At 41.8% G+C, this 16,142-nt stretch overlaps 1 protein-coding gene across 1 annotated transcript in view; it reads right to left on the bottom strand.

The window, feature by feature from the left end:
- Window positions 1–16,142, bottom strand: part of KIAA1324L (KIAA1324 like) — a 102,347-nt gene that overhangs the window by 37,158 nt on the left and 49,047 nt on the right. Inside the window, exon 2 of the mRNA XM_017807855.1 lies at window positions 12,449–12,569. Within this exon, the coding sequence (XP_017663344.1) occupies window positions 12,449–12,569 (121 nt within the window). The remainder of the gene's footprint in view (window positions 1–12,448; window positions 12,570–16,142) is intronic.

Consider the following 16,142-nt stretch of genomic DNA (forward strand, 5'->3'; position numbering starts at 1 on the left):
CATTATTGCAGCACTGCTGTGTATGTGGGGGTGACACAAGCAAGATGCTGCCAACAGGAAGGACAGCATCAAAATATAGGAGGTTAAGGTGTGATGTGAAGTTTCAGGAATCTAAATCCTGTATTTTAGGTGTGTGCTCTAATTCATCCTCCACTAAACTCTCCCTCTTGATTCAGACTCCAGAGGAAAAATGTTTCCCATACGAGAGGTAGCCTTTGTGAACAGCCCTAAACCCCAGAGCCCATTTGTGTAGGCATTTGATACTTAATTTTCAGAGAACACAGATCTGTTGAATAACTGGACATCACTGTTCCCTCTCCCTCTATGACTGCAAACTTTATTATTATACCTTTCAAATATCAGTTTGGGTGCTACACATTAAATTACACAGAGCAACACACACTGTGAAGACACAATGTGATCTTTCTTTCTGTGAACAAAACTGTGATTCATGCATTAAAAGGTTTCATGGCTTGCCCCATCATTGGCATTTTTAAAACTGGAAAAACATTTTCAGAAGCAGTTAGGAACAGCACAACACACTGTGGTGTTGGATACACCGATGCCTTCAGTAGATCTTTGGAGCTGATGCAATTATTGGTGATTCATATCTGTAGCTTTCTTAAGCAAATAGAGAAGAAAACAAAAATGGTGTGGTTTGTGCAGGTGACCAGTCTTGCTCACAAAAAAGATGCTGTAAAGTACTGTTACCTAGACACTGCCACAGCAGCTACACACATTCATACACTCATGTGATAAAGCTAACACCAGATTCACGTCATAAAAAACTGTCATGAGCTACAGTACTAATGCCCACTGAAACCATTGTATAAGTCTTGTCAAACAGGCCTCATTTCATTCTTTAAAAGGATTACAAGTCGCTTGATAAAGGTGACGGAGTGGGTGTAATAGACTTAGGGTTTCTAATACAGTTAGCTTAGTTTTGCATGTCACTCTGATGAAGAAAGGTAGTGCTGCACAATACCAGTAAGGCACATCTTAAAGGGATTAAGAACTGCCTGAATAACAGATCTCAGACAGGGCTGTCAATAGAAAACAGGGAGGAAGAGTGCAGTTCTGCCAGTCCAGGACTGAGTCTGATGGCTGCCCACACTTTTATCGATGATCTGCAGGCAAATAGAAAAGGAATGGTATTAAGATTGGCAGGTGAGAGGCTTTTGCCAAGGCTGAGCCCACTCAAAGTCAGTGTGTTTTAACAGAGTCAAAGGTAAAGACAAGATGCTGAAGGAAATGAGTGCCAGCCATGCCTGCAGAGGGCTGAAACATGTCCTGGAGAGCACCAAGACTGAGGATTGAACTGGACCCACTATTCAAGAGCTTCCACTGTCAAGAAATCCAAAAAAGGCACTAGTGAGATCTCTGGATATATTTAGAGATGGAGGTAGAGATGTGTAGTAAGAAACATGTATTACAGGGAAGAAGATTGTTGTAGTACTGCATTTCTACAGTACTATGTAGTACTACATAGTTGTGATTTGGCATTTTTGAGAGGTCAATACAAAGCAAAAGGACTTTCAATGGTTTTTAAATTAGGGATAATGTCTTGCAGTGAGAGATTTGAAGTGCTTAGTCATTTAGTTTATCACAAGAAGGCTGAGAGTCAACTTGATTAATATATAAGCACCTCCAAGGGGAAAGAACACAGGATCCTGCTGCACTCTTTAATCAAGCAGAGAACTGCATAAGAAGAGCTACCTTCTGGAAGCTGAACCCAGACAAACTCAAATTGGAAATAACACACAGATTTTTAATAGGAAGAATGACTGATTGCTGGAGCAATCTGTCATGGCATGTGATGGACCCTTTGTCTCTCAAGTGCTTCGTACCACAACTGGACACCATATGGAAGAAAAGCTCATGACAAACACAAATTATCAGCCTCAGCATCAGCCTAGCTCAATGCATTTTAATGCCCTGTGAGGTCAAACTAGCAAATCTAATTAAACCCCCTGCTCTTAAACTCTGCAAGTCAAGATCAATGGTATCTTATCTCCCTGCTGGGACACACCACTGAGGATGTGGGGCATCCTGAAGGAGGAGCCCTGCCCCACTGTGTAACCACTTCCAAGGAGTGCTCGCAACACATCACTTTGCAGATCTGACTGTACTTTACAATCGCTTTGCAGACATGGAAACAGCTCCCAAGAGGACAAAACAGACCATAAACAAGCTTGCCTCATTTGCCCTTTGACTGCAAGGCTCCAGGGTCACATTTTGTCTTTTAGTACAGCTGTGGCCCTCCTGGTGATTTAGGTGGACTAGAATCAATATTAGTTGGCACATTTCTTTTCTGGTAACTGACCCAAACAATCTCACATTGCTTAACTTTCTGATGCTGGAGGTCAGGATAGGATTATCATGAGCATAGCTGGATGAACAGAGTAGATCTTCACATGTATATGACTACTGAGTCCCTCCTGAGGTCTGAAACTTTCCTCTGGAGTATTTTCTCATGTTGATTATCTACCAGATACTGCCATGCTGTAACAGGGATCAGAATATTTGAGACTTCACCAGAAGATTAACCAAATCTCAGTACCCTGCATCTTGTCTCAACATCCTGCATCCTACAACACCAATCTATAATGTATTCAATTGCTTTTCTCCCTTGTGCAGCCCTGGCCACCCAGTCTTACCCCTCCCCTCAGCTAGCTTCCCATCCCACACCAGTTGGAGCTTCTACTTCTACCTCCATCACTCTTCTCAGCAGACATTTTTCTCCAGACATTTCTTACTTAACAATAACTTAAATTATTTTAGGTCTTCTGTTTATTCTGTTGCCAGTGAGCATGTGCACATTCACGTGTATCCTGTGTCTCCCTGGCTCTCAATGTATTACAGTTAAAAAAAAAAAAAAGACGCAGGACTGGATTTTACCAGATTGTAACAACATTAGAAGGGATAGCAACTGAGCAATCCTACAGAAACCAATGAAAATACAAAGCAAAAATAATCTCAAACACTACTTTTCCATCTCTCACCTCTCCAGTCCTATGTTGTTCATCCAAAGCGTCACCATCTGGGATTCAGGTGAGATGCTGCCATCTCCTGAAGGCAGAGTCTGGGCTGAATTGTCTCAGCCTCCCATGGGCACAGGTAAAAATTGTAGCTCAGAAAGGAAATATGAGGTTGGCAGCATCAGGCAATTGTCCCTCTGAACAGCTGTTGTGCGACACATGCCACAAGCCTGGAGGGGAAATTGTGGCCAAGGACAAGTACATAGAGGCTGTTCAGTGACACTCTGGGACATCAGGGTCCACACAACATGGAACCAAGGACCAACCAAAACACAGAATGAGAAAAAAAAAAAAAACAAAGCCGAAGGATGAGAGGAAATCATTGCTTCATTATTAATGTTTCCTATAATCTCACCAGCTTCAGAATGTCTTCTGTGAATAATTTATATGAGGCTTCTCCAATAGACTGTGAATAATTGATGTTCGTTTTCTTCACTCATTATATCCCAATGTGTTACTAGGAACCAGACTGAATCTTAATTTAAGGTAAAAAAAGTCTGTCTAGGCTGTTTGGGCTTGAAATGTGATCACACTGAAGTCTGCTATAACTTGAGAAAGAGTACCTTCTGTGGAAGAAATCCTTCATTTTCTTAAGAAGAAATAATGTCTCCTTTTATCCAAAAAATTACAAAATAGAGCAATGCTTTTTCCAGGTCACCTCTTTCCCAGCTGGCCTGGCATGTAGGACATATTTATTATCACTTTACTGCATCATTCAGACACTGAAAGGTGTGGTTTGGAATGGGAATACTCAATCAATTCATGGCAGTAGGGTGTAGAGTGGAGGAAGACAGCCATCACCAAGGGGTTGGAAAGCACATTTGCTGACAGGGTTTCAACAACTATCCTATTTGGGTCAGCATTGGACATGTGTGGTGGGTTGATCCAATACAACATGGCAGGAAACAGACCTTGAGGTGAGTGAGCAGCTCTCCAGGTCCTACCGACTCCATCAGGCATATTTTGATTGCTCATCAGGCAAAGTCTTTGGTACAAATGACTTCTAGTGCCATTTGATATGTCCTCTGCACACACACACACACAGTCCTCACCTCTCCTCCCTCTACCAAGCAATAACAAATCTCAAGGTCTTGCCAGCTGCTTCCCCATTGAAAGAGAAATCAGTGACTCAGAGGAATCTCTCTTTAACTTATTTAATTACATTGTGTACACAAACAAGGTGAAGAATTCGTCAAAATACACTAAGGCCATCCGTTGTCTTGGGAGTCTCAATACACACATCAACTTGCAATTCCCAGTAACTCTTCTCCAGGAATTAAATTCTGTGGGTTCAGTGCAAACTCTTCAGCTTTTTTAACTATTTACCTAAAAGAATCTATGCTTCAAAAAGCCAACAATGGCACTTGTTCTGCAAAGACAGTGTCGTGCTCACGCACACAGTAGAAATTCTGGAAAAAATACTTGTAAAACTGAGGTATCTCTCAGGGTATCAGTCCACATTAGGAATATATCCACAAAGAAATGCCATGGCAAAATGTAGCCTCAAGCCTCAGTCCAGGTGAGAAACCTAATGCCATCAATAAGACTGACCTACCTGGCTTGTTAGGAACATGAATTAGCAAGGACAGGAATAAGAACAGGAACAAACATCTGCTTGAGTGGTTTGCTAAATCACAGCCTTTTAGCAGTGACTCTCAAACTGTGCTGTGCACACCACTGCTGGCTGAACAGCTTTGCTACATGGCAGCCCTGCATTAATTCCTCAGCTTCATAGTGTTCCTCAGAGTAGCCCCTGCTGCTGTGTGCTAGTCCCCTCCATAGTGTGCTCTAGTTGGAAAGTCTTTACTTTTTCTTTCAGAAAAGACATAAAAACTTTTCTAAGGATACAAAAAACAGAGGTAAAATTGAGTTGCCCAGTCCTGCAGGCCATGCACACGAAAGTGATCTATAAAAAGTGACCATGACTTTAAAATCTATTTCTTGGACATCTTGCTGTTCATGTGAGAGGTGGCTCCAGAGACAGAGTTATATTGTGTTTTTTTACTATCAGACATCCTTAATAGCTTGGTAATGCATGACAGGCCAAGGGCCAAATCTATGGCCTATCAAGAAATCCTCAGATTTCCTGGATTTCCACTTTTTTGATACTTCTGAGAGATCAGCCTTCTACATGTGACTCAGATGTTGACAGGAGCTTCATGGAAGCCATATGACTGTTCAAAATAGAGGGGAGAAAGGAAGGTGCAAGTCAAAATGAAGGAGGAGACCAGTATATACCTTTGAGTGAGCAATCTCAAGGATGGAGGAATGAAAGGGGAGATCTTCTGCATACATTTTTTGAACATTGTCTCAAAATAGTACTTTCGCACAGCTCAGGATACCCAGCAGCATCAGTCACCATACATAAGTTTATCTATGTGCATATGTCACATCTAAATGACACAGTTAAACAGCAGAAGCCATGAATAGCTTGACCTCATTGTTTCTTCCAAGGTGAATACCCAAAGAAGCAATGTCTGAATAACATTAAAAATGAAAAAAAATGTTAGTATATCAAGGATGATGAAGAGAAGATCCAGTGCTTTCAAACCACGATTAAAAAAATGAGAATGAACATAGCTCGTCCTCAGAGCTGTGCTGATCACCATACTTCCTCTCCTCAGTGCAAACAAAGAAATCCCAACCATTTCAAAGTCCACTAATGAGACCAGAAAATAATCCTCAGTGAACATCAAACAAAAAAGGAGAAAAACCCTCTGACAATATGTTAGGATTCACATTTGCTTCAAGAGGCTGTAACTCTGGACTTAAGCCCTATGAAAAATCATTCTGACATGCATTCATATATAAGCAGAATGACACTTTGGTGATAATAACATATTCTTATTACATAACAAACTCTTTTGAAATATAAACAAATGTGACTGTGTTATAATTAGCACCATTCTCATGGGAGTATTTGTATGTATATTCACATCTACTTGTGCAATGATGCAAACATTAAAGAAACTGCTAAAACATATCATTGCTATTTTCTTCAGCAGCCAAATTTCAAAATTCTAAGTAACACTCCAGAAGAGCCAATTCTTTAGCACAAAGCCTACACAGAGTTTGCGTGAATGCAAATCTAGTTGACAATGAACAGATGTAAACTTTATGTCAGAAGGCTGTAACACAAGCACATAGGCTTTGCCAGACATTTAACATTCATTTTGTATTATACATCTAAACAGATACGTATGTGCATAGAAAATTTGCAGATGCCCACTGACATCAGGGGAATTAGGAGGAGGCCACCTGACTGGGATACCCAACCTTACCAGGGACTGAGAGAACATCGAACCCAAAACCTTCTACTGAAGTTTTCTGTTATGAAAGAAGAATGTTGAAACTCCTGCAGATTCCTTAAATTGCCTTAAACTGTTATAAAACCTGCAGACTTAAAAAGGTCATTTGCCCTAATTGTGTCTGCAATTAGCAGGAAGATCTGTATCTCCTCCTGTGGTATCCTGGGAGCAGATTACACAAGTCAGAATACACTCAACAAACACAACTCAGTAGCAATAAATCAGGTCAAATTTTGCTCTTAGACCCCAATAAAGTCCACTGTAATTAAGGACAGTCTATTTTCTGCAGTGGAGCTTTTCACATGCTTGCCATTTGGTACAGGCTCACCAAACTCACTTCTAAACTGAAGCACACTTCTGATTTCAAAGGAGTTGCTCCCCTCTTAATGGCACCAGGTAAAGGAGCACTTTACCAAGCAGAGCCATTAATAACTCCATGGCACCATACTTTCAATCATAGAATCTCAGAATCATTAAGGTTGGAAAAGATCTCTAGAACTGAGTCCAACCTTTAACGCAGCACTGCCAAGTCCACCACTAAATCATGACCCCAGGTGTCATATTTAGACCCTTTCTGAACACTTCCAGGGATGGTGATTCCACCACCTCCCTGGGCAGTCTGTTCTGATAATTTGATCAAGTTATTTCATATTAGCAATATTTTTTTTGTCTCCCTTCCTAAAGAATCTCCCTGATTATAATTGGCATTTGGATGCCAACTATAACAGTGACTCTACCTTCGCTTTTTCCCTTGAACATGGCAAATTCAACTCCTTTTAAAAATGTTCTATTATTCTCACTATAGTTCCTTTATTATCCACACAGACCACTAAAATGAACAGATATTTATGAAATAAGGTGCAAACTAGTCTTGCTTAGGATGACAAAAAATTACTTATATTCTTTGGAATAAGAGTGTAAACATTCTAAAAGAATTTGAGGTGAAAATGTGAACCCTTTAAGGTCTTTTTGGTCACAAACTTTGCTGACATGAGCATATCAGTGCCCCTGGGCACATTAAGGGCAAAGTCTGAACCAGGTATTTGGGCTGTACTTGAGTGAAGGAAGGTGGAGAGGAAGGAAGTGAGACAGGGAAGGAAGGAAAACTCCAAATACAGACTTTTAATTTGAGTGTAAAACAGGCAGCATATGGTCAGGCTGGCAGAAAAGCCTGATGGTGGCCACCACAACAGATTGCAGTGCAGTGTCAGCAGGAGCATGATGCCAAGTGCTGCTCCCACTGCCAACCCCCAAAAAGTCCCCATTAGACGCTGCCTACAGCCCCACACCAAAGCAGTGGATTTCCAGAGATAACCAGCCATAAAGGGGGTGCAGGAAAGGGTTTAACCCAGAAAGCAAACTGCTCCCTTGGACTGCCATCAATATTTTCCATTTAAAAGGCCAAGCAACTGCCCTGATGGCAGTGATCCTTATCAGTTAAATTCCCTTCCTGTTATCAGACTCATGAGGAGATCAGAGGGAGATCTGTGGTAATTAAAAATGAAGGAGACCAAATTAGTAAAGCACATTCCCGACTGTCAAGAGTGATTCAGAGGTCTGGATTCTGCTGAGGGAGGCTCTCTGTCTGCCACCCCCGCCTCCATGTATGTTCCCTACCTTCAGAACAGTACTGAGAAGATGCCTGGAGGGGACATCTTAAATGGGAAGCAGAGGGGAGCTGCACAGAGTAGCTCTAGGAGTAATAAATATTGTCTTTTTTGTAGCCAAGATCTCTTCTGCACTTTTAACGTATCTCTTCACAGGAACCCTTGCAACCGTGGTGTGGCAGCATCAAAAATATGACTCAGCTCTATACAAACACAAACCTGAGAGATGTGACCAGGGAGCTTGGTGTGGCTGCAGCATGGCATGTCCCGAGAAAGCCTGGTCTCATGGGCACTGAGCACTGAGGGATCACACCACGCTGAATGGCAAAATTCAGGCTGACAACCTGATGCAGGGTCTAAAAGCAGTGATGGCTGAAGCCCCATAGGGTAAGGAGATCAGAAAAAAAGAAGGAAGTGAAATATAGAAAGGGGCATGTTGTCCCAGTGCCTTGCAACTGCAGAGCTGCTACTGCAGCTTCCCTCACATATCTGGGTCACTGCACTGCATGACACAAACGTGTGTCATGTGAGGTTCCTTCTTTCTTGCCACCTACCACCTGAATGGGAGAGATGTGGAGGGCAGGGTAGTAGGAGGGGACAATGGGTGATCACACTGCTCAGTGCTCATGGCAAGATAAAGGCGAAAAAACCTTTCTTCTAATACCCAGGTCACAAAGCAGTCCAAATGTGACAGCCCTTTCTACTATGAACCCCTGACTATTTCGCAGAGGACTCTGTCTTCCCTGCAGGTAAACTTTGCTGATTAAGTTTTTGAAGGGTCAAAACCAAAAAAGGGCAGAATCCTGCCAGGTTTCAGAGACTGCAGCCGTTTCAGGGAGTGTTGGCAGTCGTGTTCAGCGGGTCACAGTCAGCTGTGCTTTGCAGGTCAGCGTGCTCTCCAAAATGTAGTGGAGCACAGAAGTATCCAACCTGATTTTAGACGGGTTCATTCACATGAAATGCAGCAAAACACAGCATCCTGAAAATGAGCACACCTCAAGACACCAATTGAGCTCTGGTGTCACAGTTCAATTGCTCCAGAAGCACCTGAGCTAAGGTGTTTTTAGCAATCTCAATTGTCTTTCCACTCCACTGGAGACCACAGCCTAGATGTATTTACAGAGATGGAGACATTCAACATATTGTTATACCATCCTTCAAAGGCACAATTTAAAGAGAATGACTGCTGAGCATTTGGAAGAAGGAGAGGTTGGCACAGTATTCTCAGGATTCAAAATTAATGACAGCCTGCACGTCACTTCAGTTTTCAGGGAGCAGTAAAGAGCAGTGGCAGATATTCTCAAGTGGCAGGCATTTCTGAGTAGATGAAAACAACTGCAAACATTGTGAAATCAGCAGTGATGGCAGATGTATTCCCAAAAGAAACACTTTCTCATACAGACTTCCCCAAATATGGTGTGTCCTAACAGCCACCAAGGACCACTGAGGGCTCTGCCATCCTCAAGGAGACAAAAAAAAAAAGCCCTAAGAGCTCTTACTGCTATACAACTGCAACTGCTGTACAACTGCAACTGCTGTACAACTGCAACCCTCTCTTAAGAGCAGTGACATAGTTGGTTCTGGTATATCTCAGAACTAATAGATGTTAAACAAAACTTCTGAAGGTAACAGATTTCAAATGCCAGAAGTCATCCTACCTGGGGTAATTACACCCTGGACCCTGATTCTGCAGGCTGAAGGACTGAAAGGGTTTCCTTGCGTATCCAAGGAAACTCCAGAACTCTACCAAATGCCATATGTCCTGGCATAGGGTAGGACCTACAAGATGTAGGAGAATCTGAAAGAAAATGTAGAATGTCCAGAAAGACTCACCTCAGAAGATATGGTATAGTTATGGCATTTCTTGATAGACTTTGGGATAAAATAGCAGTAGACCTATGAGAGAAGGAAGGCATCTCAAGGAGCCATTCATGTGAGATATGTATGCAACCTCTGGCCAAGTTTGTAGCACAAATCTCACTCTGTACACAATCTACTGAGAACATGAGTTGTAGCAGCCTCAGATACAGAACTTTTGTATTCCTCAGGCTGCAGAAATTCATGTTTAGAGAATATAAGAAGTCAGCATGCCTGTCAGCATTTTCAACACAACTTGTCATCAACAACAGATCCTCATGTGAAAAATCCAGAGAGCTGTATGGCAGTCAGTTTTCAAAAGCCACCTCTCCCAGTATATCCCACCCATTTAAGAATGGACTGTCAGCCAAACTCTACACTGGTTCAAATACTTTGCAGTAAAAGTATTCAGCCAAGCTGAATGGGAGAGGTGTTCCCAACACATTCCTGCAGTGATTGACTGCTGTTGACAGATTCATGTTTTCAGGCTGAAAGACTGGTTGTTCTTTAAGTAAAGGGTGGAAGACTAAGCGATGAGAAACCCAAAATTACTTTTGCCATCAGAACATAGCCAGACAGCCCCTGAAGCCAGTTAATCTACTACAGGCACAGAAAAAAAAAAAAAGATAGAACAACATTAACACCTCAGAAGAGCCCATAGAGATGAGACCTGAAGGTTTCAGTAAAAAAGTCAAATATCTGATTGTGTCTCAAACAAGCTGAATTCCCATGGGAATTAACAGCAACACTGCAAGGAGGAGAAGCATCTACCGAGATGAGTTTTCCAGTGTATTTAACAGAATCCTATACTTTGGTGCATAATTTCACAGCCCATATACTGGGAAAAGTTTTCACCTGGTCAAGTAGGGTGACAGGTATCAAGAAGCCAGAAATTCATCTATTGTTATAAAACAGCTGAATTCTCTTTAGAATTGATCTAAGACCAGAAAGACACACAAATAAGATGAGATGAAGAGGGAACTGCACCATTTGTCGAAATCTGTAGCAGAAAGTCCAAGAGAGTGTAATATTGCTGGATCTTAAACCATTTATCACAAGATTTAAGAGGAAGTAATGTACGTCAGAAAAAATGAGTTATACCTATGTACTCCAGGGTACATCAAAAGTGGTTGTGCAGCAGAAGAAATAAAACTATCTGCTCCTTTACAGTGCAGGCAGCAAAAAGTAATAGGCTTGAAGTATAACAAGAGAGATTCAATAGCAGAAAAATCTTTAACAGGAAGGAAAATGAAAAGAACAAAATAGATGAGCAAATATCTAGAGAGCTTCTGGGCTCTTCATCACGAGAGATCCATGAAAACAGTCCAGCCAAACGTCAGCCATGAGTGACACAGTCATTGACAGTACAGCTATTTGGGCTGGGGAATGAATTATGGGATCACCAGAGGTGATTCTCAGCTCTCTATTTCTGTAATTGAAAAAGCACATCCTAAGGATATACTGAGATTTCACATTTAAAACCTCGGAAACTAAACCCAAATATCAGGAATGACACATTCCCAAATTATGAGAAAATAGGTTGGATATTAGAAAGAAATTTTTTACAGAGAGGGTAATCAGATATTGGAATGGGCTGCCTGGGGAGGTGGTGGATTCACTGTTCCTGCAGGTTTTAAGGTGAGACTGGATGTGGCACTTAGTGCCATGGTCTAGTAACCACAGCAGTGTTGGATCAAGGATTGGACTTGATGATCTCAGAGGTCTTTTCCAACTCAGTTGATTCTATGATTCTATGATTCTGTGATGCTTGCAAGCAGTCAGAAACCTTCCAGTGATCCAACACCGCTACAGAAAAAAATTTATGCGCCTCACACTGGAACATATGTCATAAAGAAATGAACAATAAACCTTGAGAGAAGCTAAAAGGATGTTGCCATTGTTCATTCTGTTTGTCAGATACGACAGTTTATACCCCCTGGTACATATTACTGCTAGAATCTACTGTGGAGAGAATTAGTAGAGCAAAGGACTGTGACGGAAAAGAGCATTCAGCCTGGGAAGCTACAAAACAGTGAGGGATATGTTTGCAGAGCAGCAATTCGCTTATGTTTCCAGATGCAAAGAAGTGTTTCAACGTTTTAAAAAAAAAGTGCAAAACCAACTGATATGAAAACACTCCAAATACATAAATAAATAACATGCAGGAGCTTCATCATGAAAATAACTCGGGCAAATAAGACATTTACCATTCCTAATGCATGCAGCTTATTAATTAGCTAAATAATGAAAGTAACAAGAATGTGGACACAATGCAAATATAATTTGACCACTCTTGGTCACCATTTTTGCCAATACAGCTACAAATGAACTGGAGAGCTACAGAACTTAAGAACGGAGCAGCTCAAGACAAGCAACTACACCTCTTCAAGGGGTGTTGTCATAGACATGCTTTGTCTGTGAATTAGCATACAAGGGCACCTGTAGCAGACAGTGAGCTGCACAGCTCCACTGCAAAGACAATCCCTGCTCCACAGCCCCAGGAGACAGGAAGAAGGATTGGAGGGGAAGAACTAACTCAGGGACACTCAGGACGTCAGTGACAGAGCTAAGAAACCCTACAAGGGTAAATAGCACAAAAAGCCAGTAACAGTCTGTAAAATGAAAAGGCACAACGTACTGCATTCCTTCCCTTTCACGGGGTCAGGTAGTCCAGAGCACTCCACTGACGGATTCGGGACAGCCACCCTCCATCTGGAGCCACTGCTGTCGCACTCTGTGTACTCGAAGTGGTAATCTGTCTGCAAGCAATTACAAAGAGTTTCAGTTTCATCATAACATTTGCATATTGAGCTCATTAATCAAGACTTGGAGTAGCAAACTCAGTTATAATTAAACCAGAAAGGAAGTAGTTGTTGTAGAACATACTGTGCAGCACTCTTTCTGCTTTGATGATCACTGTGTATCATCACAGAGCAAGCACAGAGCACACCAGGTGCTGTGCAGCACACATGTGAAGGCAGAATGTAGGATTTGCAAAAGCCCTTGAGAGGCAGGACACAGATTCCACTGGGGTTTTGTCTTTTAGAGCAGGATTTATCCCAAATTTCTGTGTTTGATCTACAGCAGCTGACGAGGCTTCTGCTTTGATCAATGGAGCAAGCCATACACAAGTCATCCTGTGATAGGCTGGATGTCCAAAATGGTTGAGATGATTCACCTTCTGAGAGTGCCTTTCCTTCTTCATCAGTTTCAGAGGTAGCCCAGGCAAATTAGGGGAGATAAATCCGGTATTGAGATACCTCTGAAAATGCCATTCAGGGCCAACTCTGAGGATTATCTCAAGGCAGAATGGTGGTGTGAGGGGAGATCAGTCCCTATGACTGAGATAAGCCCTGAGCAGACTAAATGAAAAGCAGTATGAAATTTCCTAGCTAGGAAAGAATATTAGCTATTTGTCTTATTAATAGTATTGATTCAGATCCCACATACAGTCTAGACTCACATTTAATTATATTTTTAGTTTTGTGTTTATAGCTCTGTTTTCAAATTCATAGCCCAGAATTGTACTGTTAAAATAAACCTCAGGAACATCTCATTCTTCAAGCAACTTGGTATCAAGAAAGAGTTTGGGTGAAGCTGGCAGAAATGGTGATTAACTTTCTCTAGAGGGAACAGATCTATGTTAAAATTATACATCCTGGCAAGCTCCGTGAGATGTCTTCATGTGGGCAAGGCCACCTCCAGCTCCCTTTGCGGTCAATGAAAGGAAAACATTGTCCTTGTGACTATTTTAGACACCTTCTGCAGAGGGGACAAGGAGATAATACATCCTAGAAACACTTCTTCCTCTTCACTGGCTACAGAGGGAAACTAGCCACTTAATTTGGATGAAGTCTTCTCCATTTCCTCAGGGGAACCCCACCTCCAACACTGCACATCCCTTCATGGCCCGCAAAAATAACACACAAAATCATGGGACCGAGGAAAACTAAGCCACAGGCTCGGTGTTTATGAAGCTTTGGGGGAGACTGGTGTGGGGGACCCATAAACTTTGGTTGGTTCCTTTCAATTTAACTGTCCTCTCCTGGCAGGGATGGCCATGAGCCACGGAGGGGGAGGCAGTGGACACGTCCACAGCCCAAGACACAAGCAGAAGAGCTCTTTAGCTGGCATAGCTCACTGTCACTACAGTGAACCTCACCTATGAGGCAGCACATGATGGAGCAGAAGAATGGGAATCAGATGGATAAGGGTCTGTCCATGCTGGCTCTGATATAGATGAGTTAATTCCTGCAAATATTCAGCTGACTCACATGGAGAAGACTTGTAATTCTCTTCATTTACTTGCAGAAAAGCAAACAACATTGAGTTTAATACTTCTCCTACTGTTACCATAGCTCTCCAGAGATATTCAGATGTTAATAAAGTTCTACCTAAACATCATTAAAGCCTTTGCTATTTTGCATCCCAGTGCAAATAATAATCTGATTTCTCTGGAATTAATATTTTCATGGCTCAATAATTGTCTTTCTAGTACAATCAATAGTTTAGAAACCTAACTCATAGCACAGTGGAAAGGAAAATTATTTGTCTCCGGAAAAAAAAAAAATCAAGTCATTAGAAGATACTATCAAACCCAGATCTACAAATGAAATATAACATACTCCCAACTCTACAAATATATTCAATTATAATACGTATTTCCTCCACTTTCATCTCATTATGCAATCTTCCAGGAATAGAAAAACAAAAACCAGTCCTGAATCATCTTGGTATGAAATCTGCCTATAAGGTAACCAGAATACATAAATGACACACCTGTAATAGATCCATCTCATAGTTCATATGACATAAGAAAAAAAAGTCTGTTAAATTAAATATGTAAGACTGAAGCAAAGGAAAGGATATTGAAATGCTCTGAGTCGGACTCATGTTCAGATCCATTTTCTATCTAATATCAGGTGAAAAAAATTACAGAGAGCAGTTTGGTGTCAACAATCCAGGTTGCTCTCATAGCCACCCTCTCAAAACACACTTTAGTGATGTCTAGCCAGCATGCAATCCCTCTGCAGCCAGAATGGGTCTCAGAAGGGGTGCTGCTGTGAGGGACACATCATGCAGTGCAGAAACGTCCCCTCTACTGGTTGGATATCGGTGAACTATCACCAGAGATTCAAAATTCAGCACAGTAACTAAAATTATGAAGGATAAAAGTGTTCTCTCCTTCCACATTCAGGCAGACGAGTCAGGTTTCCATCCTTCCATGGAAATCTCTCCAGCTTTGACCAGTCAAATGAGGTTTCTGTAGAGATGGACCCAACAGATGCCCTCTGACCACCCCATCACTGTGTGCAGCCATGTCCACAAAGGAGTCACAAGACTCACAAATGTTGTACAGCAGAGTTCTCACACAGTCTCTTTCCATTACCTTTTTCCCTGCTGTGCTCAGTTCTCTTCTGGAAGAGGAGCAGGGGTGGGTTTTTTTTGGTTTTTCATTTTCTATCTGACTTTCAACTCGGTTTTATGTCTGATAATGACTCCATGGACTTGGTTGTTCCTGTGGTAATCAACTGTACTGAAGACTCTTCAAACTGATTTTTACCATTGGTCACGCACATGCACACATAGCTCCAAAAATCTCTGCCAGCTACCAATGCAATCATCTTAGAATCACAGAACCATAGAACCACAGAATGGTTTGGGTTGGACAGGACCTTAAAGATCATCTTGTTCCAAGCCCCCTGCATGGGCAGGAACACCTTCTACTAGACCAGGTTGCTCAAAACCCCATTCAACCTGGCCTTGAACACTTCCAGGGATGATGAACCCACAGTTTCCCTTGGCAACCTGCTCCAGAGCCTTGCCACCCTTACAGTAAAGAATTTCTTCCTAATATCCAATCTAAACTAATATCCTTCAGTTTAAAGCCATTCCCCCATGTCCTATCCTACAATCCCTGATAGATTCCCTCCCCACCATTCCTGAGTGGTGTCACTGGAACACTTGTCAGTGATGACTGAAGCCAAAAAATGTGTCGAGTACCTCAGCCTTCTCTATGTTAGTTGCAGCCAGGTCTTTATTTTGCTCATTGGGGCAGTACGGATTTTTTTATCTTCCTTTATTTTCCTCTGTACCTAAAGAAACCCTTGTTATTTTTCCTCTCCTCTTCCCTTCCCTTCCCAAACCTTCCCAAACCTTCCCTTCCCAAACCTTCCCTTCCCAAACTTTCCCAAACCTTCCCAAACCTTCCCTTCCCAAACCTTCCCTTCTCTTTTCTCTTCTTCTTCTCCACTAGAAACTCTTTACCTCTTTACCTAGAAACTCTTCATCACAAATTATGATAGGACCAGGAGTAATGGGTTCAAATTGAA

The sequence above is a fragment of the Lepidothrix coronata genome, unplaced genomic scaffold (assembly GCF_001604755.1).
Source record: "Lepidothrix coronata isolate B3197 unplaced genomic scaffold, Lepidothrix_coronata-1.0 Scaffold20, whole genome shotgun sequence".
Taxonomy (NCBI): Eukaryota; Metazoa; Chordata; class Aves; order Passeriformes; family Pipridae; genus Lepidothrix; species Lepidothrix coronata.